Source organism: Psammomys obesus, unplaced genomic scaffold, assembly GCF_907164565.1.
Source record: "Psammomys obesus unplaced genomic scaffold, mPsaObe1.curated_primary_1811, whole genome shotgun sequence".
Classification (NCBI taxonomy): domain Eukaryota; kingdom Metazoa; phylum Chordata; class Mammalia; order Rodentia; family Muridae; genus Psammomys; species Psammomys obesus.
Window position 1 is genome coordinate 8,047,465 of NW_026596433.1, and position 27,482 is coordinate 8,074,946.

At 36.8% G+C, this 27,482-nt stretch overlaps 1 protein-coding gene across 3 annotated transcripts in view; it reads right to left on the minus strand.

Moving 5' to 3' along the window:
• Positions 1-8,426: 8,426 nt before the first annotated feature.
• Fbxo8 (F-box protein 8) overlaps positions 8,427-27,482 on the minus strand; it is a 37,656-nt gene continuing 18,600 nt past the window's right edge. For 2 of the 3 annotated variants that reach the window (XM_055597876.1, XM_055597877.1), the window contains exons 4-6: positions 12,854-12,972; positions 10,634-10,830; positions 8,427-9,347 (exon numbers count right to left, since the gene is read on the minus strand). In XM_055597876.1, the coding sequence (XP_055453851.1) occupies positions 9,160-9,347; positions 10,634-10,830; positions 12,854-12,972 (504 nt within the window). In that variant the 3' untranslated portion in view covers positions 8,427-9,159. Of the gene's footprint in view, positions 9,348-9,398; positions 9,593-10,633; positions 10,831-12,853; positions 12,973-27,482 lie in introns of those variants that run through there. The other variant, XM_055597878.1, reaches the window with a different exon arrangement.

Genomic DNA, 27,482 nt, shown 5'->3' on the forward strand with positions numbered 1-27,482 from the left:
ATTAATTTAAAATCCTAACTAAATATCAGATCATGCTTCTCTATAAAACTGTGCTCTAAAAAGTGAAAAACGATTTTTTTCTGTCCAACTGCTTTAACTCTCAAAAAAATAGAAGGAAAAAGGAAACAGCCGGTAACCTGAGATCCTAAATTCTTTGTTTATTTTAATTTTTAAAATGCATTAGAGGGGAGAGAGGACATTAGTAAGGATTTTGTCTTCAAATGCTTTCCTTTGCAAACTGTCAAAAACCCTTTCCCATTCTAATAAGTGATTAACTACTTGCGAAGAGACTGGAAACAATATCTTAGGTTTGTGTCCCTAAACATACACATTTCTGATGTAGACTTTTAAAGTGTCAATACTAAAGAGACAGTGCCATTGACTTGTACCTGGCACTGGTTCCCTCCAGTTAATTTCTTGCCTGGAGAGTGGTTTTGGGCGACAGAGTGGCGTCCCAGTTTCCCAGGTTGTTGCCCTGACAAACTGCAGCGCTAGTAAACTCCAGGGGCCTGACAAAATCTCATTAATCATTTTAAATTAAATGCAACCACTATGTCCTACCCTGGCAAGAAGGGAGACTCTCCCCCCAACTTTAACAAACATAGATTTGGTATATTTCTCTTGTTGGTCTTTAATTCGATTAGACAAAAATAAAATAAAATAACTTGAAAATTGAACATTTGTCTGAAACAGGATTTAGCAGACCAGCCAAGTGTCCTCAATCTTTGAATAAAAACACATGAAAACTTTCTGAGGGTCAGCTGTCCCAGTAAATAAGGAAGTGTTTATTTTTTTTGTCATTGTCTTAATAATTCAGTGAATTAATTTTGTTTTATCTAAAATATATCGTTCTTACATTTTTAAAGAAGAAATAAAAGAAATCCTTATAATGTATTTTGGTATGTTTTTTTTTTAATCTGTTCTTTCATAACTTTTGCTGTGTTTCAAATGGTGGTTGATGTGTGTACATATTTATACACATATTTGGATAATTTCATATCTTTAAATATAAGTTAAATAAATGGTTTTTACATTTATCTATCTATCTATCTATCTATCTATCTATTTATTTATTTATTAATAAACATGATAAAGATGTATTTGGGATCACCTCACTAGGATCTTGCTGAGGATCTGAGGCCTATGTAAACATGTGTTTTAACTGCCCCAAGATTAGAACATTCCAGATTCCTCCAATTTTTTTCTTTTCTTAAAAAACAGTGAATATAGTTAAGAGTATGCTTACTTCCATGTGGGAGATTTTTCCTCATGTATAAACTATTATCAAATCCATACTTGTATCCTTACATTACACTGTATAAAGAAAGATTTTCTTCTGGCAGCTACTATGGAAAGGATAAAAAGGCCCTCTAAAGAAGATAAACAAGAAAGAGGACCCTGGGTAAGATGATCAACCATAACTTAGAAAGAGAAATTGGATGGACATTGGATGTAGCAGAAAACAAGTAACAGGACAGGAGCCTACTACAGAAGGCCTCTGAAGAGTATAAAAGCAGATACTGAGACTCATAACCAAACCTTCGGTAGAGTGCAGGGAATCAAATGAAAGAAGGGGGAGTTAGTATGACCTGGAGAGGACAGGAACTCCACAATGACCACATATATCTGGGCATAGGGGTCTTTTATGAGACTGTATATCCAACCAAGGACCATGTATGGGTATAACCTAGAACCCCTGCTTGGATGTAGCCCATGGTAGCTCAGTATCCAATTGGGTACCCCAGTAAGGGGAACAGGGATTATTTCTGACATGAACTCAATGGCTGGCTCTTTGACCTGCCCCCTTCCCCCACCCCGACCCAAGGGAGGTGCAGCCCTGCTAGGCCACAGAGGAGGACTTTGCAGCCAGTCCTGAAGATACCTGATAAACCAGGGTCAGATGAAAGGGGAGGAGGTCCTCCCCTATCAGTGGACTTGTAAAGGGGTAGGGAGGAGATGAGGAAGTGAGGGTGGGAATGGGAGGAAATGAGGGGGCAGGATACAGCTGGGATACAAAGGTAATAAACTGTAACTAATATTAAAAAATTAAATTTATAAAAAAATTAAAATTAAAAAAAGAGTATGCTTACTTTCCTGTGTTTGCCATTATTTCCTGAGGATGGCTTCCCAGAAAAGAGCAGATTCTCTTATGGATGTGTGACATGAACTCTGAGCTGTGGAATTAATGGTAATATTTAGAAGGTGCACAGCATATTTCAATTAAAATAGATTCTTATTTTAAATATTCAGACTTGTGAATAAGCTTGCTCTTGTGAACAACATAGTCAGTGGTAATCATAGTATTACTGCACACTTGAAAGGATAATTAAGAGAAGAGTAAAAAGATTAATGACTTCAATTTCTAAAGTTAAAAGTAATGAAATAAATAAAAGTAACAAAAATAGAGAGATGGTTCAACTACTAAGAGCACAGGCTGCAGAGGACCTGGGTTCAATTTTTAGCACCCACATGGCAGCTCACAATCAGCTTTAACTTCAGTCCCAGTAGATCTGTCACCTTATTCTTTTTATGGGAAACAGTACATGTGATACACAGACATGCACAAAAACAAAACACTGACACATATAAAAAATAATAAAGATAAATGAAAGCAGATTATGTGTTAATTTTAAAAACTAAAGCAGCAGCGATCCATCCAGTCACCTGAATTCAGGAGTCTTGGAGGTTGAACATTGTTATACTTAATCTTGATTAGCAACTCCATAAACTCTTAAACGACTGGGGAAACTGGCTTGTACAGAATGTACTCAAAAAAAAAAAAAAAAGCTTTTGGTGAAAAATTTGTATATGTTATTCCTTACATTTTCCCCTTTTTTATTTTTATATTAATTACAGTTTATTAACTTTGTATCCCAGCTGTATCCCCCCTCCCTTATTCCCTCCCAATCCTACCCTCCCTCCCTCATCTCCTCCCATGCCCCTCTCCAAGTTCACTGATAGAGGAAGTCCTCCTTTCCTTCCATCTCACCCTAGCCTATCAGGTCTCATCAGGACTGGCTGCATTGTCTTCCTCTGTGGCTTGGCAAGGCTGCTCCCCCCTCAGGGGGAGGTGATCAAAGAGCTAGCCACTGAGTTCATGTCAGAGACAGCCCCTGTTCCCCTTACTAGGGTATTCACTTAGATACTGAGCTGCTATGGGCTAAATCTGAGCAGGGGTTCTAGGTTATATCTATGAATGGTCCTTGGTTGGAGTATCTCAGAAAAGATCCTTTTTTTTTTGCCCAGATATTTTGGTTTTGGAGGTATATATTGATTTTTTGAGACAGAATTTCTCTGTGTAACAGAGCCTTGGCTGTCCTGGAATTCTCTCTGAAGACCAGGCTGGCCTCTAACTCACAGAGACCCACCTGCCTCTGTTTCCTGACTGTTGGGATTAAAGGTATGAGCCACCATACCCAGCAACTAAAAACATTTTAAGCACTTTCTTTTCCTCTTTTTTTCTCCTCCCTCTCTTTTCCTTTGCCTCATTCTCTCTTTTTTCAGTTCTCATCTTTTACTTTTCCACCCTCCTTATCTGCATTCTTCATTTTCCTGATTTTCTCCTCCTCTTCTTTCCTTTGCCTTTATTTTCCCCATTTCTTTCCGAATGAGTTTTGTCATAGAAAACATGCCTGGTGACTGTATATAAGAGTTTGCCCACTTGCTATGGTACACTGTATAGGCTTGAGACAACTCAGCCTTTATTGGGAAAGGAAACTGTAGACAGGCTACGAAGCACTCTTGTGGGTTTCAGCAGAGGTCAGATTACACATTGGGTAAGAAAAGAATTGTTTAGTGACAATATAAAATCCATTAGCAGCACTGTGACTTTCTAACCTCACAGAACTCAGCCACAGGCGGAAACAGAGTCAAAAAGCCTGAGAAGAGACGGAATAACTTAAGTGTGGACTATATAGTAAGCCCTCAAGCTCAGTATCCTTTTGGAGACAAAGACTGGATTGAACCACGGCCTCACACATGTTAAGCAAATTCTTCTGTGAGCTATACCACCCAGTCCTCACTGTCCTACTGACATTCTTGTTCCCTAGCTCTTCCAATACCATTTTCCTTCAGTCTTTCTAAAGTTTTTGATTTTTTTCTTTCTTTCTTTTCTACCCAGATATAAAGTTGTTTTTTTAATTTTAGTTATTATTTTTTTATTTTCTGTGTATAGGTGTTAGCTGCCTGGATGTATGGGTACCACTTGAGTGCTGGCTGTCTGCAGAGACCAGGAGGGTGTGTTGGATATCCCAGAACTTGTGTTGCAGTCTGTTTTGCACTGTCCTATGGGTGCTGGGAATCAAACATGGGTCTTCCAGAAGAGCAGTCTATACTCTTAACTGCAGAGCCATCTCTCCGGGCCTTTATTATTATTTTTGTCAAATATTTTAATTATTTTGTGTGTGGGGAGGTCACAGAACTTCTTATCTCCACAGCATGACATTGAATGAACATGAGAACACTTGCAGTTATTTTGTCCAGCAACACGAAAATCAACAAATATGTACAGGTAACAAGAACTGTGCCAGATGCTGTATAAATGCAACCAAACTGATCATCAGCCTCTGGAATTGGTTTGTGGGAGGAATGTGAAAAAGTTTGAATCTACAGCCCTGAGAAGCCCTAAAGTGCTATAATCAGAGCATATGGGTGATTCTAAGGGAAGTGAGGAAGGCCCAAATACCAACAGAAGTACACATAGCAAATGCTGGGCTTTCGGGGTTTTAGAGGGGAACAGAAACAAGAATACAAGTCATCAATGGTGCAACCCAGAAAAGCAGCTGGCATGTTCTGTGTCCTTAAAATGACTAAGAATGGATTTTAAAAATGATGAGCTAACTTTAAGCAGAGGAAATTTGAAGATAGCACAACATTTATGCTGTGGTATGGTCCTTTTAAGTAGATGTACAGTGAAAGACAGCAGAAAATGTGGAAAATGTACATTTGGGCACAAAAAAGAATGCATTTATTTCAAATTGTGGACAAAGTGGCTGAGGAAAATGTGACAGTAACAGGTAAAGATATTAGGGAAAGAGAAACCTTGGAAACTGCATGGTGATTCACGGTATATTATCCCAGAGTTTGAGAGACTGAGGCAGGAGGATTTCTGTGAATTCAGGTCACATACTATGTTCCGTAACCCTGGGGAGGGGAAAGAAGGGAGAGGGAAGGAGAGAGGGAAGTGGAAAGGGAAGGAGGGAGAGAAAGATACAGAGAGACAAGAGAGACAATGAGGCTAACGTGCACTTACACTACATTACACTGTAATTCTGAAGAGCTACTTAAGAGGAAGACGCTACACATCACCTGCCAGAGCTCCCAGGGCTTAAAAACAGAAATGCATTTGACAGTGCCTAGGAGTGTGAGAACTTCCAGGGTGCATGCTAGCATTGGGCTGCCTGGAGAAGTGACTTCCCAGGTTCAGCCAAGATGGTACACGGAAACTACATCAACGCCGCCCCAAATGGTCCGGAGTATATCTTGAGCAGGCAGCTGAACCCTGGGGGTCATTATTAACATTAATGTTGGCAAGAGTTAAGGAAGCACCAAGGCTTATATCAAGGTACTAGAAAGCTGCTGTGGCTACTACACAAGGTGTAGCAGGAACAGTTTTCCTACATTGAGCTTCTGAATGAAGAAGGAAGCTGAAATTGAAATCTATTAGTAACTTACAATAGAGACCCCAGGAGACTGGAAATGTCAGAAGCATGCGGTGTCTTTTAGGGAAAGCTAAAGAGATCACGTGTAGCTGGTCTAAGATCATGTGTACTGTAGGTAGCAGAGAGGGGCTAATATACAAGCTGTTTAGAGTCTAAATGAGTGCCAGATCCCAGACAGATACGTACAGTTTGTTGTTTTCCCTGCTGGGCTTTGATCTTTGTTTCAATCTTTCCTTGATTTGGCCACATTCATGTTTTGGAATGGGATTCTGCACAACATTGCAGATTTGAAATATGTACCATTTTGTCATTTACATCTTATTTTACAGAAGCTCATCATTAAACAGGTTGTTTTGGGCCATTTGGGCTTCTGAAGCATTTTTGCATTGAGATGGCAATAATGCTTTTTGTGGGGTCAAAAGGAATTATAGATTGAATGTGGAATGTTCCCACCAGTTTCATGTGTTGGAACACTTAGTCTCCAGATACTCGTGCTTTTTTGGAAGTTTGTGAAACCTTTAAAAAATAAAGTTGGGTGGCAGAAATGAATCCTTATGAGCAGATTTTGTGTTATAACCTGTCCTTGCTTCTGGACAGCTTTGTTTGCTAATCTGTAGAGATATAAGGGGGGCAGGTTGCATATTCCCACCTCCTGAAAGCTCTTACCACCTTGGATGAAGGTGGTCCCAGTTGTCATGCCTTTCCTGCAATGCTGAACTAAAATCCCTAAAATCCATAATCCAAAAATAAATCTTTCCTTACAACTGGGGTTGGGGCCATAAAGGGAAAAGATATTAAAGTAGAACTGCATATTCAGCAAAAAATTCTTAAAAAAGAAAGGTATTTTCAAGTAAAACTGTGAGTCCCACAAAACATGAAGCAAATAGCCATAACATATACACAGAAGACCTGGTGCAGTCCCAGGCAGGCCCCATGCTTACCCCTTCAGTCTCTGTGAGCCATATGTGTCCTGCTTAGCTCATCCAGTGGGCCATCTTTTCCTGGTGTCTTCCATACCCTCCGAGTCCTATAATCCTTCCTCCCCCTCTCCTGAGGGCACAGACTGGATGGAGACCTCATATTTAGGCTCTCTCGTTCTGTCTCTGCATAATGCCTGGCTTGGGTCTCAGCACCTGTTCCCATCTGCTGCCAGAGGAAGCCTCAATGATGACTACTTGACAAGGAAAGCACTGATCAATGAGTATATCAGAGTGTCATTAAGAATCAGCTATGTTTAGTTCTACCCTAGGTCTCTGGGCTATCCAGGCAGTGTATGGCATGGGCTTCCTCTCTTTTGCCTGGTCTTAGAATTCTTTTCCTCCTATTGAGTTGCCTTGTCCAGCCTTGATATGAGGATTTTTGCCTTGTCTTATTGTACTGTTTTATCCTATTTGGCTGTTGACTCTTGGAGGCCTGCTCTTTTCTGAAAAGTCAACAATGGAGGGGGAGTAGTCTTGAGGAGAGGGGAGGTGGTGGGTTCTGGAAGTTGTGTAGTGAGAGAAAACTGGTCAGGATATATTGTATGAGAGAAGAATCTACTATCAATAAAAAACAAAAACAAAACAACAATAAAAAGTCACATAAAACTATGCTAGTTTTTAGTTGACTCCAACTACTATAAATGTAAAAAGGGTTTGGATCTTCACAAAATATAAGAGTATTCAAAAGTATATTATCAGTAAACATGAAAGAGTATTTTTTCTTATACCTTTTAAGTTGCTTGTTATAATAAAAGACTTTGGATTTTATAACATATAACTCTAAAATTGTGGGTAGAGACTATGTCATATGAAATTGTATAATAATTATAGTTAAGAAACTTCATATAACTGACATATCAATTTAATTTGTACAGGATCAGCATTTGTAAAGATTCACAGAATATTTTACATTTCCTTGAATGAAATTTTTACCTTGAAGAGAAAAGAAGCTAAAAATGTAGACCTCTAGTTAATGATATATAAATCTAAGTGTTTAGCAACAAAGAAAATAGATTTTTGAAACTAATATTGATATGTTTAAAACCATTAAGAGGCACTGATGGAGGAAAAGATAATATGAACAGAATGAAACTGCTATTGTAGAGTCTAGGTGGAGTGTGCAGCTATCGCTGTAAAATCAATTTACTGTTTGGATATTTCCATAAGAAAATTATAATGAAGCAAGGTGCAGGAGCGCACACCTGTAATCTCAGCACTCAGGAGGCAGAGGCAGGCAGATCTCTGTGAGTTAAGCCAGCCTGGTCTACAAAGTGAGTCCAGGACAGCCAAGGCCTCACAGAGAAACCCTGTCTCTCCCCACCCCCCAAAAAAATCCCTAAAAACCAAAAGCCAAAAACCAAGGAAAGAAAAAAAAATGAAAATTACTAGGGAAATGAAGACTTAAAGATAGTCAACTTGAGAAAGGAGAGGAGATAGAGGGAAGGAAATATCAGATAGTAACATAGACATGTATAAAAATGAGGCAGGGATGTAGACAGAGAGAGAGGTCAGTGCATCATTCACCAAAAACCCCAACTAACCAGTGGAGAAAAATTCAGCAGCGTTCCTCTTTTACACAGAATGTGCCATCTCTGAATGGAGGAGAACTCATGTCTAGGCATCACTACTGTCATCTAGCATAGTACACAGCAGATAGAAAGCTCTTGATAAATATTTTTAAAAATGAGTGTATAATGTCCTTTTATTAATAAACTTTGAAGAGAGATCAAGATTAGGAAAATAGTTAAGACTGAGTATTTAAAAAACTAGGAAGTAAAGACTTCCCCAAGTTCTAATGATATTTTATTGTTTGTAAGTGTGACTTTTAAATTCTGACACATTTTTATATTCTCAATGTTTAAAGGATGTATTGAAACTTTATTAACCCAGAAGTCTTAAAAATTAACTAAATGATATATGTTATACAAATAAGACCAGTTTGCATAGTATATTAATATAGCAACAAATCAACCCTCTTTTCAAAGTTCAAAGAAATGGGAAGCTGGTATTGGTTTCCAGGGTCAGATGCAACTTTGACAAAGCCAACAATATTCTTAGATCAGACTCAAATAAATTTCCAAACTCAGTTCAAGAGAAAAGGAAAACCTTTAGTTAAAATCTTTACAATAAAATAATTATGATTATAAATCTCTTCAGTTAAATATGCATACATTACATGGTATTTTTAAAAAGATGAAAATGGATAGTTTCCAGACAAATCTAATGCACAAACTCTCCATCTTATAGAGTACATGTCAGTTTAACATTCTCTAACAGCTGTGTTATATAGTGTCTGTTTTGTGCAAACATGATGAGCAAAATTAAGAAAAGGTCTGCAAAATTAGTTCTGAGATTTCTAAACTAGAAAACAGTGAAACAAAAAGAGGGGGTGCACTGAAGCTCCATTGTACACACCGGCTGGACTGGAATGACCAGCACTGATGCAACCCCACTTCCTCTAAGTCCGTCCCTGGGTAGCCTTAGTCTGGAATAAAGTTGAAGTTCCAGCAATTGTGCTTTTATGCAGCCACATGGCCAATAAGGTAGATGTTGTCATAAAGGTGTCCTACAAAATCTTCACTAATGTTCTGAGCAGCGCGGCGGGTATTTCGGATAAACTCTCTTTTTGACATTTTATTCTTCACATGAGGACTAGTGAGGTCAATGGAAAGTAGAATCAAAGAGTAGCACAGTACATAGACAGCATCTGAAAGGAAAAGGAAAAATGTTCATTATTAGCTACCGCAAAATATTCCCAGGTGTTAAAGAGACAAAAATTTAAAATCAAAAAAGATCACCCAGGGCAGCCGACCCATCCTTCTCAGCTTCTCCCAGTCTTCAAATTTCTGCCCTGGGAAACTACCTACGACTGTGCAAACTGGGTAAACTTCATCCAGTCTGAAGACCAATGCAACGGACTCTCTCTCCAGTTCAAAGGAACTTCAGGATGCACTAGGAGTTTATAGTGAAAACACATTCCAGACTTAATATTTCAGAACTGGCTTTATTTTCATTTTCAAATGGGACATTTATATCCAACTATGATTAAATAAATTCCACCACCAGCTTATTTACAAAGAATGCTTTTTACAAAAACCTAATTAAATTTGAAAGCATTTTTAATGACATGAAATGCTATTACCTTGGCACTAAAAATAGAATGTAAAGAATTTTTAAGATTGTTAAATTACTACTCTTGTTTGAGAGATGTACTTTAGAGGGATCTGGAATCTGCACATTAACTTCAGAAATAAATCTTTAGGGAAACACTGTCCTTCCTGAGCACGTGGAACAAAGTCATTTTCTTTTTTCATGTAATCACAGGGCAATACTTAATGCTTAATATTATGGTAGTAGCAACTGTCATGATATTTCCAATACTATGCTGTTTACATTTTAGAATCCTGCAGTCTTAAGAGAGCTAGGTTAAACATTGTATCTTATTAAACATGTTCAGCAAATTTCACATGACATGTAAAGGTTTTGTAACTTTTGACTAATAAACACAAGTTTTAACACAAAGATACAAGTAAATTTGTAAAATGAAAGTGCACATATGTGACTTGATAATAAATATACACATGTGCATACATGGTGAAAACTAATTGTACTAAATAAATTTTAATGAAAAAATATTGTCATCTATGTGCAGCTTATAAAAGCTTCAAAATAACCTTTATATTAGCTGGTAAAAATAAGAATAACTTTGAAGAATTTATGTAGATACTCTAACTTTCTTCATAAAGCTATGCATTTGCTGTGTGCCAAGGGTAAGTACATGTCTTTCTGAGTGTCCCATCCATGCCATCACTGTTACAAGTCAATCAAATATTTATAGTTTGTGAAAGTGTTTTCCCACACAGCAAAGAAAAAAAAAAGCTTCATATTATGACTATTTTTCCTCCAGGTGGTAGTAGGAAGAATAATATGAAACAACATAGACACACACACACACACACACACACACACACACACACACCCCAATATTCTTACCTGGACTAAGGCCAAGTTCTCGCATTAGGTCAGGATTGCACGCACAGAACCTATGTGAGAACTTTGTGATTAGAGTTTCAAGGTACTCCCCACGTTCTTCAGGAGCATGAATATGACGAAAAAATTCTCTCAGTGCATTTGGCAAAAACTGATTCCTAAAATTATGCAAGGTTACAAGGTCATCTAAGACATCTCTCCTACAGAAAGAGAACAAAAGGTACAGTTGTAGTTAATGTTTCTAAAAAAAATAAGTCATAACCCACCATTTTTGTATAAAAGTACTTCCTTATTGATTACTATACCAGTAAACATTATCCTTACCTTTTAAAGCCATTAAGTGTAATTAATTACAAAGTTAAGCTATTTGGAACTTCTTAAATAGCCCCCCAAAACCATGGTAAAGTAAAATATACAACTCTATTTGGAAAATAAGATTCAAAGCTCAGCTGGTGTGACAGCACTTATGAAACTGAGTCAGGAGGATCATGAGTTCAAAGGCTAGTCTGGGCTACACATAGACAGACAACCTCCCCACAAAGAAACAAAGAAAGGCTGCTTCTTTCCAAGTGCCCTCTGACCTAACTCCAAACATCCCTAGAGTTGATGCCATTTAAATTGTAAGGAATCTTCTCTATTGCATCAAGACACATGTTTAGAGGTAAAAGCTACTCATTTAGACTTCAAAAAACACTCACATAGACTACACACTGTTTTACAGTCTGTTCTTCCTTCCTGATATAGTTTATTGTAAATAGTTTTGTCTTTAGAAACAGATTCACATCATTCTTTCTAGTTGCTGCTCACCATCCCAACATATAGGTATAATAATTCTATGGATATATGTTTATAATTATGTAAATATTGTATAATATGTAAACATATGCACATGTTATATATTTAATATATAGTGATTCTTTGTAACAATCTTCTTTAACTGTTACTGAACTCAAACCTGATTATATGATCACAGCTTTCATTTTGACCAATTGCTTATGGCAGGGTTAGGCAAATACAGCCAGTGAGCCAACTCTGGCCTACTGCTTTGTATTTGTAAATAGATATAATGGAACAGGGCCATACTGCTTTGTTTATAGTTGGCCTGTGTCTGCTTACACAACACAAATGGCAGAATTATAAGCAAATGCAACAGAGATCATAAGGTCAGCAAAGCTAAATATTTACAAAAAGACCTACAGAAGAAGCACCAATCTCTAGGTCACTAGCATTTAAAGACAAAGTAGTTAAAGACAACACCTTTCATAGGAGACTTCTTTCAATGATAAGTATGCTGGTGTAGATGCTCCTCTCAATATTGTTATGTCTGCAATTAACTAGAATATAAGGGCACAAGTGAATAACTATCAGATGAGAATGACAATATATCCATCATCTCTATCTGCATGATTGCATACTAAATGTCACCATTTTAGACTTAAAGAATGTGAATGGGTGTTTTGTCTACATGCCTCTCTGTGCACTATGTGCACACAGTGCCGGTTGAGGACAGAAGAGAACAAATGACTTGGAACTGGAGTTGTGAACCACCAGGTGGATGCTAGGAACCATACTTTGCAACAGCAATAAGCATTCTTAACCTGTGAGCCATATCTCTGGCTTCACCATTGAAGAATTTTCAGACATTTCACATAATCACTCTGTGTAACATTATATACATGCATATTCTTACAGTCCCTAGGATTTTGAAGTTTACAATTTGTCTTTACAATAGATTGTTAAATGGACAGTTTCAGGATTTAGGACTTCTGGTTACCTAAACACTTAGCTTATGTTTAACTACTAAGAAAAAGCCAGGGTTGCAACTTCTACAAAAATGTTTGCTTTCAGTTTGCTATCCCAGGGACGATGGACTATTGTTTTGTAATCACATTTTTTTTTTTTTTTTTTTTTTGAGATAGTATCTCATTCTATGGTTCTGGCTGGCCACTGATTTGAGATCCTTCTTCTTCAGCTTCTGAGTGCTGTCATTACCCCCATTTACAGCCACTATGCCAGGCCATACATGGCCATTTTTTACCTTTATAATGACAACATTTTAGCAGCATGTTAAAGAAAAAGTCAAATGAGTAGTAAGATATAGTAATCTTTTAAATGTACTCAATTTTGCAACTAGATTGCTCTATGTACTATAACGTTTAAAGTAAAAGTTAACAAACACATTACTTCACTCATTTCTGATAAAGATTTATTTTTTTGCTTTACCTTTCATCAAGATAGATTCTCAGTTTTTTCCAATTTAGCGTTCTTGTACAGAAGATAAATTTTGCTATTTCCTTTGGCGAATCATCTAGGATACCCTTGGACATAAAGTAGCTCACTCCCTAAGACAGAAAGACAAGTCTGCATAAGCAAACTCAGCCTTGATTTATAAATTTTAGTAATTAAGCAATTACAGAACCATAGCTACAGGTTCTTTCCAGCATTACTACAATGTATATAGCTTTAACATGCAAAATACAAGCTGAGGCCTGAACTAAATCTATGATATGTAGTTGATAATTTACATGCAATGAGAAGTAGGAAATTCAAAGTTAAGATTCATGAAGACATCCTATTTTCTGGCTCATGACAGGAAAAAGTAAGTATACAGAAATATGAACTGATTATATATATGCATACATAATATATATACATATATATATAATCTGAGATATATGCTATGGTATATATTTTAAGGAAATAGCTTTTTGAGAGAAAACAACTCAAACAATTAGACTCTCCAAATGAAACAGAACTTTGTTCTGGAAACAAAGTTATATTATTTAAGTTACAGGGAAGTAGGCCAAACTCCAGATCTATTTCTGTTCTTACTACTTTGGCTTTAAGCATCATTACATTCTGCAAGCTCTTGTTAAAATACCATTGAGACAAAGCACATAAGGCAAAAAAAAAAAAAAAAAAAAATCAGTTGTATTTGATAGGTTGATAGGTTTTATCTTTGAATTTCCTTTTCTCTGCATGCAGAGTTGGCCAGAGAAGCATTACCCTCACATTTGTATCTACTTTTGGCTTAACAACAACAAACCATTAACAATAAAAATATCCAAATGCTGAAAGCAATGTTCTCTCACATATATGAAGGTCACATTCAAATAAATGTCAGATGCATTTGAATGTGCAGTTATTGAAATAAAAGGCAGGTATGTTTATTTCAACTTGTAGTTCTCCAGCTACATGCATTCAATGAATGCATATGTCTGGATACTAACATAGTGTGTGCAGCTAATTGGCAGAGAAAATGACATATAATGTACATGCAACATACTGTTTCACACATAATTCGTTCAGCATTTCTTCACAAACACATTGTACTCAGGAATATTGCACATATTAGAATCTTAAAAGTTGAAAGAATTTTTATGAAAGACTCAAAGATAAAAAGTTTCACATTAAAATTTTGTATTAAAAATTTAAAAAGCAATTTGGTACCATAAGGTAATGCTTTTGAAAGGTTATAATTATCTGCAAATTGTAATTCAAAGATAAGACTTTTTTTATGTAAATCTGATTTTATGAGACATCAGAATCTTAACAGCAACATTATCAACTTTTCATATGAGATGTAATAATATAAAAGCAATACTACAGCAGCAACTTTAAAATGCACAGAAAGAAGAGCAGATATAATAGCATGAAGCTTTCCTGTCAGTTCAAGCTGTTTTCCACTGACACCTTTGAAACAAAGGCTGCATGATGTACTAGGATCTAGAGAGAAAGCCTTTTTGTTTTTTTTTTTTTTTTTTTTTTTTTTTTGGAGTGAGGCTTTCTTGGCAGTGCTTGAGGGGGCAGGGGACTAGACAACTTTTAATGCTTGTTACATCCTTTCCTCCATTAGTCTGAATGATTGAGAGTTGACTGTATGTTTATTTGATCTACTAAGCAAAAAGTGAGTCATGTTTGTTTCTCAAATGGCTCTAGAATTAGCTCTTAGAATTAGCTCCAGCGTTTAATTTTAACTGAAGTGATTTAAACACTAGGGAAAGTTTGTTATGCATTACAACACTTTATTCATATACAAATTACCATTTAAAAGATTAATTCTGATCTCCTTGTTAAAATTAAACAAAATAAATTCATAATTCTCTAGATATATGATGGTGCCATTTCACCATCATTTGATGTTACTTAGTCACACAGTAACTTTTAATATTTGGCTCATTAAGTATCATAAAATATATTTAATAATAATACACAGCTGATGGTCATTTCCTTTTTTTTGAACATATTTTGAAAACTTATATATCTAATCTAATTTAAGTTCTTTAAAATAACTGAATGAAAAGAGGAAAGCATACACAGCAGTTTTAAATACAGTCCTAAAACTGGGAAAATGACCTGAAAGAAGCCAACTTTATTGTTTTTACAAGAAAAGGAAGCACGTGCCAATTTGGAGGCTGAGATTTCTCTGAAGCAGGCAGGTTAGCCTCAATAAGCATAGGACAAATAGCCAGCAAGCACGAGTATCAGTTCAGATTAGCAGCACATCTGAAAACACAGGCTTGTTCCTAGAGCTCAGTTACTCAAACTCTGTCATCTGCTTGATTCCTCTTTTTTTGCTTTTCTAAAACAAACTTAACTTTCAAATTTACTACTATTTAATTCCATTGCTTATTTAAATTTTAGTTCCTAATATAAATTCTGCCCTGCTTAGCTTTTAGAATTACTTAGGTTGTTGTGATCAGGGTGTGATTGCTAGTTTTCACTTGTAGAGAATTATAAGGATGTTTGTTAGGTAATCACACTAGTCCACAGTGGCACTGGTCTTGTAGTAAGATGGCTCCCAGGCATAAAGATAAGCTCAGCAGTTGAAATGACTGGCCAAAGTAGATGTTCCTTAAAAGTATTTCTAAATAAAAATTACTATGGGCGTAAAAATAATTCATATAAGAAAATAGACATTATGCCTAATATTTCTTCAGAACAAGAAAACTCATAATGTTCATACCAAAAACCTATTTCTTTTTTTCTTTGTTTTTTAAAGATAGAATTTTTCTGTGTAGCCCTGGTTGTCCTGGAACTCACTTTGTAGATCAGGCTGGCCTTGAACTCAGACATCTGCCTGCATTTGCATCCCAAGTGCTGAGATAAGAGTTGTGCGCCACCACCGTCACCTGGTTTAAAAATCTATTTAATATTTGGTTAAAAAAAATCCCACAAGGATTTACCCCTAAAGGAGGCCCTGGAAGGCGCAGGCACCTTGACTCACCGAGTCATCTAGTCAACCCCAAAGAATTAGAGCTATTTAAGAAAATACCCACTTAAATTTCATTGTTAGATATAATAATAAATACCCAGAGAGTACTTTATAAAACACACATGTGCATATTTATGTTTCTACCTATATGTACAATCTTTTTAAAAGATTTATTTATTTTTATTTTTTATGTATATGAGTGCTCTACCTGCATGTACCCTGGCCTTCCAGAAGAGGGCATCAGATCCCTGTATAGATGGTTACTGGTAACCGAACTCAGGAATTCTGGAAGAGCAGACAGTGCTCTCAACTACTGAGCTATCTCTCCAGGCCTATATATGCACTATCTTACAGCTTTACATAGGCACAGTATTCAGTAATGGACAGTGAGTAGTGTCAGACAAGTATGTTACCCAAAGAAAATTTAAAGATTATTAGTGGTAGTGACAAAGATACATTAATACCTAGAATATATCCATATGACAAATTAATGATACAAGATGGTTGAATAAAGCTTAAATAAACATGTAAAATAAGCACTTTAATAGTCTAATGCCAGAAACAACTACTATGAGCTAAGGCACATGAATACTATTTGAAGGAGCGAAAGGTTTCAATAGCTTTGAATGAGGGCCACACTGAAGAAAACCATTTTTGCTTATCTTGTATCATGAGAGCAGAAGTAGTGAGATATATGAAGTTGGGCTGACTTCAGGAGAGAGGGACATATCCTGAATTTGACAGTAAATCTAGAACTGGACTTAGAGCAGTGATCAATTTTATGGCAAGATTTGAATGTTCTAGCAACATCTGTGAAAACCTCTGAAGGCTATATAACAAAGTGAAGCAATGTTCTACAGCGTGAATTTGACAATGCAATAATCCTTTTTTTTTTTTTTTTTTTTTTTTTTTTTTTTTTTTTTTTTTTTTTTACCGTGGTTCTGCTTTCTGGCAGTTATTTGGTCAACCTTGGTTCAGAAATACCTGTTTAATCATTATTTGAATACTGTGAGGTCATAAGTTTCCAAGCCTCACCTCATCCGATACGTGTCCATGTTGTACATGATACAAGTTCCAGGGGAGGGGGGAGGGAATGAGGGAGCAGGATACAGCTGGGACACAGAGTTAACAAATTGTAACTAAAAATAAAAATAAAAAAATAAAAAATAAAAAAAAAAACAAGTTCCATGCTGGTGTTCTGGTGTCACACTACTTATGTTGAAACTGACCTGTGTTCTATGTAAAAATTCCCGTAGCGAACACCAACAGCACAGGCTCTAAGAGCAACAATCAATAAATGGGACCTCATGAAACTGAAAAGCTTCTGTAAAGCAAAAGACACTGTCATCAAAACAAAACGACAGCCTACAGATTGGGAAAGAATCTTCACCAACCCTTTATCTGACAGAGGACTCATATCCAGTATATATAAAGAACTAAAGAAGCTGAAAAGCAACAAACCAAGTAATCCACTTAAAAAATGGGGAACAGAGCTAAACAGAGAATTCTCGAAAGAGGAACATCGAATGGCAGAGAAACACTTAAAGAAATGCTCAACCTCATTAGCCATTAGGGAAATGCAAATCAAAACTACCCTGAGATTTTACCTTACACCCATCAGAATGGCCAAGATGAAAAACTCAAGTGATAACACATGCTGTAGAGGTTGTGGAGAAAGGGGAACCCTCCTCCATTGCTGGTGGGAATGTAAACTGGTATAACCACTTTGGAAGTCAATCTGGTGCTTTCTCAGACAATTAGGAGTAGTGCTACCACAAGACCCAGCTATACCACTCCTAGGTATATACCCAAAATTTGCTCAAGTACACAACAAGGACATTTGTTCAACCATGTTTGTAGCAGCTTTATTTGTAATAGCCAGAACCTGGAAACAACCCAGATGTCCATCAACGGAGGAATGGAGGAATGGATACAGAAATTGTGGTATTTTTACACAATGGAATACTACTCAGCAATCAAAAAGGAGGAAATCATGAAATTTGCAGGCAAGTGGTGGGATCTAGAAAAGATCATTCTGAGTGAAGTATCCCAGAAGGAGAAAGACAAACATGGTATATACTCGCTTATATAGACCTACAAGATATGATAAACATAATGAAATCTATACACCTAAAGAAGATAATCAAGAAAGTGGACATGGGGCGAAGATGATCAATCCTCATTTAGAAAGACAAATGGGATGTGCATTGAAGGTATGACAGGAATCTACTGCAAAAGGCATCTGAAAGACTCTAATTAGCAGTGTTTCAAAGCAGACACTAAGACTCATAACCAAACCCTCGGCAGAGTGCAGAGAATCATATGAAAAAAGGGGAGTTAGTATGATATGGAAAGGATAGGAGCTCTACAAGGACCAAATATATCCGGGCACAGGGTCTTTTCTGAGACTGACACTCAACCAAGGACCATCTATGGATATAACCTAGAACTTCTGCTTGGATGTGGCCCGTGGTAGTTCAGTAACCAAGTAGTTTTCCAAAGTAAGGGGAACAAGGACTATTTCTAACAGGATCTCAAGGGCAGGCTCTTTGACCTCCTCCCCGCCCAGGGGAGGAGCAGTCCTGTTAGGTCACAGAGGAGGACTCTATAGCCAGCCCTGAAGATACCTGATAAAACAGGGTCAAATGAAAGGGGAGGAGGTCCTCCCCTATCAGTGGACTTGGAAAGGGGCAGGGAGGAGACCAGGGAGGGAGTGTGGGGTTGGGGAGGGAATGAGGGAGTGGGATACAGCAGGGACACAGAGTTAACAAAATGTAACTAAAAAGAAAAATAAAATTAAATAAAAAAAATTCCCTGTAGCAAAAGAACAGTAATGCTAGCAAAGCCACACAAAGGGAACCCACAAAGTGATTCCTTTAAACAAAGAGGGAGAAATACTGTAAGTCACATGGAGAACACATTCACATGATCTGTATTGCAGTGTAGTGTTGCAAGGATTCTATTAATATTGTATTTTACAATTCCTCACTGATGAGTTAAGTTTTATTATAGTTGTATATGTATAGAAAAACCAAAGTATACATAGATACTTTCAGGAATATCTATACACAAGAAGTTTTGGGGAATCTGTACCCTGTAGAGACTACTGTACCATAAAAAATAATAGACTATAAATTAAGTAGTTGGCTATGGAAGATACGCAGGTTTGAACATGTAGAGACAGGAAGTAATAGATTCTAAAACATAATTTAAAACTCTGTATATCACAAAGTTGAAGATGTGAATGTACTTGATAAATATGCTGGACATCAGCCCACAAGGCAATGAAAAGTGAAAGATAACATTTTTTTTTTTTCTTGGCTTGATGAAGAGAGAAATGACTACAAAAAAATATGAGAAAAGAAAACAAGAGATGGGCTGGAGATATGGCTCAGTTGGTCTCAAAAGTGCTTGTCCAGCAAACATGAGGTTTCACCCAACATTAAAAACAACAACAACAAAACTAGGAGTGGCAGTGCACGTTTGTAATCTTAGAATTCGGGAAGTGGAAACGGAAGGATCATGAGTTCAAGGAGTTTAAGGCCAGTATGGCGTATGTGAGACCCTGCTTCAAAACAAACAGATGATGGTTTTAAGGCCTTAAACCAGGTGTTAAGGCCTATTGACAGCTCAGTGCTAAAGTACTTGTTCACTGTAGATTCCAAAATAAGAGAGGAAAAAGGGAAAGGAATGAGAGTAGGAGAGGGACACACACACACGTGGGGGGGGGGCATGTTATTTGAAGTAATGATGGATTAACTAGAAAGATTTAAAAGGCAAAAAAAGAGCAGGAAAAAAATGAGGCAATAAATATATATGTGTAACAATTATAATGAAAAAACAGAGCCCAGAATTTCAGAGAAAGTGGGGGACATGGGAGGAGTATGGGGGGGGGAATGATGATATTATATTTTAATTGAAATATATAAAATAAAATATATAAAATACAAAAAAGGATAGGGCTGGAGAGATTGCTCAGCCTTTAAGAAGACTGGCTACTCTTCCAGAGAACCAAGATTGGATTCCCAAGGTTCACATGACAGCTTACAACACTTTTAACTTCTGAAACAGGGGATCTACAGCCCTCTTCTGGCCTCTCTGGGCACGTGTGGTGAACAAAACACCAATACACATAAACAAACAATATAAATAAATAAAACTAAAAAGAGGACACAAGTTGGGAAGAAGTTGAGGTGATATGGGGAAGTTAGTGGAGGAGTATGGGGTGGATGATAAAAATGCACGGTATGCATATATAAAATTCCCAAAGAATTACAAAAATATTCTATTAAAAATAAAACCTGTATTCAGGGCTGTCCCCAATAGGAGCTAAAAACAAAACGAGTAGATAAAGACGAAAGACTTTGAACAAGAAATATTACTTGTAAGGAGAATGACTAAAGAATGTCTCTGAATCTAAGAGACTGAGATTTAAAACAGAAAAGCGTGTATAAAGGTCAATGCCAGCTTTGCGTGGCTGTCCAGAATGGAGGATGAGGCAGGAGAATAGGGGCTAGTCTAGGCTATGCAGTGAGTTCTATCTAGGCTAGCTAAGACTATAATGTAAGTCCCAGTTTAAAAGAAAATTTGAAACCACATAAACACAAACACCAAACAAAACACAAGACAAACAAAAACTAATTAAAGAAACAGAACAAAACCTTGAATTACTAAAAGCAGTTACTTGGTAGAGTCACAAGAGCATAGTTTTCAGACGTGGCACTGAACCGTGGCTCTGATCACAGTGCTACTACATGATTATATGAAAATAAGTAATTTACTTGAACTTCCTGAGCCTGTTTACTAAGCCTTAAAATTTTTTATGGCAATATTACAGAAACACAGCAAGTTTCCTTTTAGATACTTCCAGATTAATGGGAAAACAGGGCACAAAATTTTGGAAAATTTAGTGACTTTTAAGAAGTGTCTCCATAGTCAAGTTCAAATCTACCACATAAGAAGTGAACACGAGGTAGAAAAAGTAGGTTCAGCAGAGTCACCTGAAAATGTCGGTAAACAGTGGAGAAGATGGAATAATTGAGAGAAAGAAAAAGGTTTATCTTTAAAGACAACTTAAAACTTTGCATGCCAGAAGATGAAAGAGTTGACAGAGAAAGGAAGCCTGGAGCAAAGCAGATGAATGGGAGCAGGGAAAGAATGAAAACCCAGTCAGAGTTCACAGAGCTTTGTAATCCTGTTGGACAGAACAGGGAATTAAGAATGCAAAAAAGAAAAAATAAAGTCCATGTTGGTTGATTTTTGCTTTTATGGATATTTTGAAGGCTTTAATCTGTATATGAGTTAAATTTTAGCAAAAAAGTTTATAACACAAAATAGTTCCATCTAGATTTCTAACAAAGCCTGAATAATCGAGAATGATTCATCTGAGGATATCTATTTGAAAATGAAAAAAAGTCACCCTACTTTTTCATTTGCAGTAAAACAAGTGCACAAGACGTATTAATGAGAAATTTAAGACTTTTTACCTTGTTATTTAATCTTGCTACATATACTAAGTTTTCAATATTTTCTCTATTCTGTGTGTACAGGCCTCTCATATGTTTAGAGACTTCTAGAACATAATTCAGAAATAATGTATGTTTTTAAGTGCAACCCAAATGGGCCATCTCAAAAATGTACTGTTTTAGCATATTTCCCTTAAGGGAATGATTCTGAAAAGTTGACCTTTTATACAAGCAAACTTACATCTGTCTGTGTTACCAAAAATCTTTTCTTCATAGAGAATGACTAGGAACAGGAATCTTCTGAAGCCTTTGTTTGTTTGTTCTAAAGAATAGTTAGCTTTCCTCTTATACAGCCATAATGAAGTAATTTACTGGAAGGTTCTATACTGCATAGAACTAAGAGGAAAATGTGCACCAAGTACTGCAGATGTCATCTCTTTTTCTATGAGCAGAGGACACACATTGCTCACACCACGGAGAAGTGACAGTTGTGGACAAGGTCAATGTCCCATGACAAATTCCCTATAATATGGTCACTGAAGCAAATCTTAACATCCTAGCATCACATTTCATCCAGAGGGTGTGACAAACAAAATTATTCTGACTTGAATGTGAGATTCAGGATGAAATCACTTTATTTATGGATGCTGTTTAAACTGGTAGGACTTTAGTTGCCATGGGCTTTCTGGTATATAAAAGTATATGATGCCAAGAAATGGCTGAGTATTGAAAATATGTATTTGAAATTCCTTTCGGCTAGAAAGTGTCAATTGTAAGTCTCATATAAAAGATAGATATATAAATAAAAATCCAAATAGAAATGGAAAACCTCCTGCAAAGAAACCTCGGGAAATGGAGAGCAGATACAGGATAGATTTTTCTGCTTGTGTTTTAAAAAAAAGAGAACAATGACATTAGACAAATAACATGAACCTCCTTATTTAAGTTTTAAATAACCATAAGCCCTATTAATTAATTTAAATAGCTTGAAGCAGAAAACAAGCCACATCTGTGAGTTACTAACAGCCCCTAACAGAGCCACACCTGTGACTAAGGTGCATCACTAAACTGACCTCATGGTCCTTCTCAAATCAGCAATTACTACCAACAATCAAGTGTACTCTCGTTACTGTAACTGTTTCTGAAAGAGATGCTTTTAGCTGAGGTAAAACTCTTAGTTAAAGCCCATTCTATCTTCACCAAACTCTAGGCTGGAAAAAGAAAGCATGAAGGGGAAGCTTTCTTAGCTAAGATATGCTTAATGATAATCCAAACTACTGAGAAAGTGATGTTTACGCACTACTACTGATTTAGAATTCTTGCTTTATGAAAGTGATATACAAACACTGCACTTTAAAAACAAAGTTAGTTTGTCATAATCCCTAGACAACTGAACATCCTCAGGCATATGAACATTCAAAATATATTTAGGAGCTCTGAACATTATTAGAAATAATCAACAATTTAGAAAAGTCTTAAGAGTAGAGAAGTAGAGAAATACAATCATCAAAGCAGCACATCACTGTGTGCACATGCCTGGCAATACACTAAAGGCAAAACGTCTCATTAGAGTCCAAGAATCTTAGTTTGACTGATGTACACATTGTAAAGGACCTCTTCACAGGATGCAACAAGTTATTTAATAGAGTCTAAATGTTTTGAGAAGAACATCAAAGCCTTGAGCATATCTGGCTCTTCAAATTATAACCTACCATAGCTGCACCTGGAGAACACATATCCAGACATACCTATTGAGCAGTTAGAAGCACTAACCATTTAACAGGCCTTAATTTATTTAATCATTACAACGCTGCTAGTTTTCTATCTAACTATTTTATGGAAGAAGAAACAACACAGAGGTTATTTATTCCAAATCAAAGTGACATAACTCCTATGAAGTCAAGATGCTTAGTAAGACCCTCCCCCAGGACATGTGGAAATGCCTCAAATTTATTTCTTAGAGGATACAGCACTGTTCCAAATAAATCACCAACCACAGTAGATCACTGTACACTCATGAGTGTGGCCTAGAGTGTTTCAGCTTTAGGATCTTGATTTTAAAGAAGGCATCCCTTAAAGTTTTATGATGAAAAAAGGAAACATTAAATTATCCAGCGGAGAAATACACAATTTATTTGTTTTGTCAATTTGTTAAAAAATAAAGGAAACGTTATACTTATGCTATTCTCATACTTTTAAAGCCACGATGAAGCTGATTAAAAAAACCTTACATTTGAAGACATCCAAAAGCTGAATAAAAAAAGTCATTTATATTTCTGATACAGTAGCCATGTTGGTAGCATCAATTGCTAAATTAAAGACAGGTAAGTGAGGCAACTATCCTATATATTCAATCTAGAAGGTGATATCGAAGATCTGAAACTATAGTTATATCAAGAAAGGGGGGCAGAATTAGAGAAAGTATGCTGAAAGAAATTATGGCAAATATATTTTTCTTTAAAATGTACTTAAAATATCTAATATAATATTATTTGATTTCTAAGTATATTTATCTAAATCGGTAACAAAAGCATAATTCAAATGAAAAAATTCTCACTCATATATACTGTCTACCAACACACTGTCTAAATTGCACTTAATTTTTATTCAACGATGATTTCACAGTAAGACAGAAAATCAGCCTTTACCATAGAAAATAAAGGAATCAAGCAGAAAGTGCATCAGGTCCTCTGACAAGATGAGACAATTAGGGGAAATCCATTCCTCTGTAAAAGATTTGCGTTGACTCCACGTCCTGCTTGTAAACCATGTATGTATTGCATTAACTCTAGGAACTAGGACAGGAAGGGAAGCCATGATAGACAATAAACTTGACTTGACAGGACAAAGTTAGCCTCTCAACCAGAAAATCATTTATAAACTAGACTAGATATACATACTTACAGACATACAGTATTCTCAAAACAAAGAAGACAGATTTCTTCCCACATTTCTTAGACTTAGGTTTAGAAACATATTTATAAATTCTTTGGTATACTTCTGCTTATGTTGTAGTTAACAGGACTAAATTACATAAGCACTGGGCCAAAAGAGAAAGGAATAGAAAGGACTGCATGGTCTGTTTAAGTTGCTAGATTGCTGGAAGCAGGAAATGAGGGATTAGCCTTTGGGGGAGCACCCCTAACACCACCTTAAGGAGTGACATCTTGCAAGGGTTTGATTCTCTCTCCTTTAGTTCTGGTGTCTGCTGGGTCAGCAGCTTTATACCCAAAGAAGAATACTGGGACCAGAAGCACAACAATTTGAATAGGGAGGACACTAACATGTCATTTTAAATCCTTGTACCACTGAGTGAACAAAGTGCTATTGCTGCACAGTAATGACAAAGAAGGGTAAAGGTAGAACTGAGGTGAATTACAGCTCTTAATGTGACAGTAAAAAAAGGAAATAAAAAATACTGTTGGCCTATTATATAATCTTTTTTTTTTTTTTCCCCCAAAGATACAGTTTTCCTTGTAGCCTTGGATGCTCTGGACTCACTTCGTGGCCTTCAACTCACAGAGATCCACCTGCGTCTGCCTTCCGGTGTGCTGGGATTACAGGTGTGTGTTAGCTGACCTATTATATTATCTTATGGCTTGACTCCTTGCTAGGGAGGCCACATCTGCCAGCTGAATGACAGGCTGCATTCATGGCCTTTAGAGTTGAATAAATCGTTCTAAGATGATCTATTGGTTCTATTTCCCTTGGCTTTCTTGACCTCCATGTGAACCAATTCTAACAAATGCAATTGCTAATTCTAATGTGTATGTAATGACAAAACCAACTGCCATCTTGCAGTTGTAAGGACTCTTTGCAACACCTGAAAATAAAATATTAGGAAGAAAGAATTGAATCTGAGATACTCTCAGTAAGGGTAATAATTTTTAAATTTAATTTATCCCTGATTGTTATCATGTTCCTATTGTCGGTAGCTCAAAGAGTCATTTATTTTTATCATCATCATTACCCAAATCTATAGGAATTTGATAGATAATCCTGAATACAAATTATTTCAAAACATTGTTAATTAGCAAGTCAGTTTTTCTTCATATTTGCTTTTGAGAATTTAATTGGAGTAAAAAGGAGCTGGTTGACAATTAGATAAATCCCCAACCGAAAAGCTCAACTGGCTTTTCCTCTGTAAGTTAATACTTCCAGTTTGCTGGTTAGTTACAACATGTCAAATCATTCAGGATGTGCCAGGGCAATGGTTGTGCAGAGCTTGTGGGAGTGGCCAATCAATGTTTGGGTCTCACTTGAAGCCCACATGGGAGCATATGGCCTAAAAGGGAACCCAGGCCCTACACTGCTTGGAAGGCCAGGAACTAGAGACTAAGTATTCTAGTGACTAGGGTAAAACCAAACATAACTGGAAAAAAAATCAATGAATTGATTTCTAATAATATACTGCTGTGGGAGTGGGTTCAAAGACCCACTGCCAGACATCATGCAGAGAGAGAGAGAGAGAGAGAGAGAGAAAGAGAGACGGTCTAGGGTCTGCACCGGGTCCTCTGTGTTAGCTTGCTGTTTGTGTGGGACAGTGGGACTGGATGTGACTCTGACTCTTTTGCCTATTCTTGGGACTTATTCCTCCTGTTAGGTTGTCTTGTCTAGCTTTTTGCTTTGAGGGCTTTTTGCTAAGTCTTATTGTATTTTGTTTTGTCCTATTTGGCTGTTGTTTCTTGGAGGCCTGCTCTTTTCTGAAGAGGAAACAGAGGGGGAGTGAATTTGGGGAAGAGAGGAGGTGTGGGGGAAAGAAGTGGAGGGAGGGAAAACTATGGTCAGGATGTAGGAGAGAAGAAGAATCTATTTTCAAGAGAGAAAGAAAAGGAAAAAAGGGAGAGAGGATGAAGAAAAAGAAGGAAGGAAGGAAGGAAGAGAGGGAGAGAAGGAGGAAGGAAGGAAGAAAGGAAGGGAAGAAAATGTAATGCTAGATGTGGCTGCCCTCTCAAAGTCAACAGCCTCTCCATGATGAGATCACTACATATCTATAAGACATCTCCCTCAAAATGCTTTAAAGCAAAGAAATGTATACCATTTTAGTCACTGTCAGCTTAGGTTCTCTGTTCCTTGAAGCCAAAGCATTCTAATTGATACCTACTGTAGGTACCAGTCCATAATATGAGGCAACAACTGAGAAACATACTGACAGGCACCAACACCTCAATCATTCCAAGATAACCTTCAGATTATATCCTAGCCAAGAATTAGAAATTTAAGTTTCTTCATCTCTAGGCTGTAAAGATTGTTCAAGGTACATACATCTTCCTGCTAAAAGGGCTTGTTATCAACTATCTACTATCTATTGCTGAGACTATTTTCTATAGCAAGATAAATAAAATTTTCTATCTCTGTGGATCTATGATTAATCTCAAAAGTTAGTGTATTTTTCCAGAATAAAAAACCACCTACATGGTCTGTAATTCTTCACTGGAAATAGGACATACTTAGATTTTACACAGTTCATACGGAAAATGAGATATCAAAGACTTGATTACGAATAGTTGATTATACCAAATTACTAGTCAGGGACATTTGTATCAGTCTACAGCAATACTGAATATTGCTTTAGGGGCATATTTTGCAAAGTAAAACTTTTCCTAACAAATTAGCTAATAACCAAAATATCAAACATGAAAGTTATCTCAGTCTGTCAAGACACAACAAAACTGTTGTTTTTATTATTTATTTATTTTCATTTATTAGTTAGTTACAGTTTATTAACTTTGTATCCCACTGTATCCCGCTCCCTCATTCCCTCGCAATCCCACCCGCACTCTCTCATCTTCTCCCTGCCCCTTTCCAAGTCCACTGATTGGGGAGGACCGCCTCCCTTTTCATCTGACCCTGTTTTATCAGGTATCTTCAGGACTGGCTGCAAAGTCCTCCTCTGTGGCCTAGTAGGGCTGCTTCTCCATCGGGGGGTGGGGGGTGGTGGTGTCAAAGAGCCAGCCATTGAGTTCATGTCAGAAATAGTCCCTGTTCCCCTTACTGGGGTACCCAATTGGATACTGAGCTACCATGGGCTACATCCAAGCAGGGGTTCTAGGTTATATCCACACATGGTCCTTGGTTGGATATACAGTCTCATAAAAAAACCCTATGCCCAGATATATTTGGTCATTGTGGAGCTCCTGTCCTCTCCAGGTCATACTAACTCCCCCTTCTT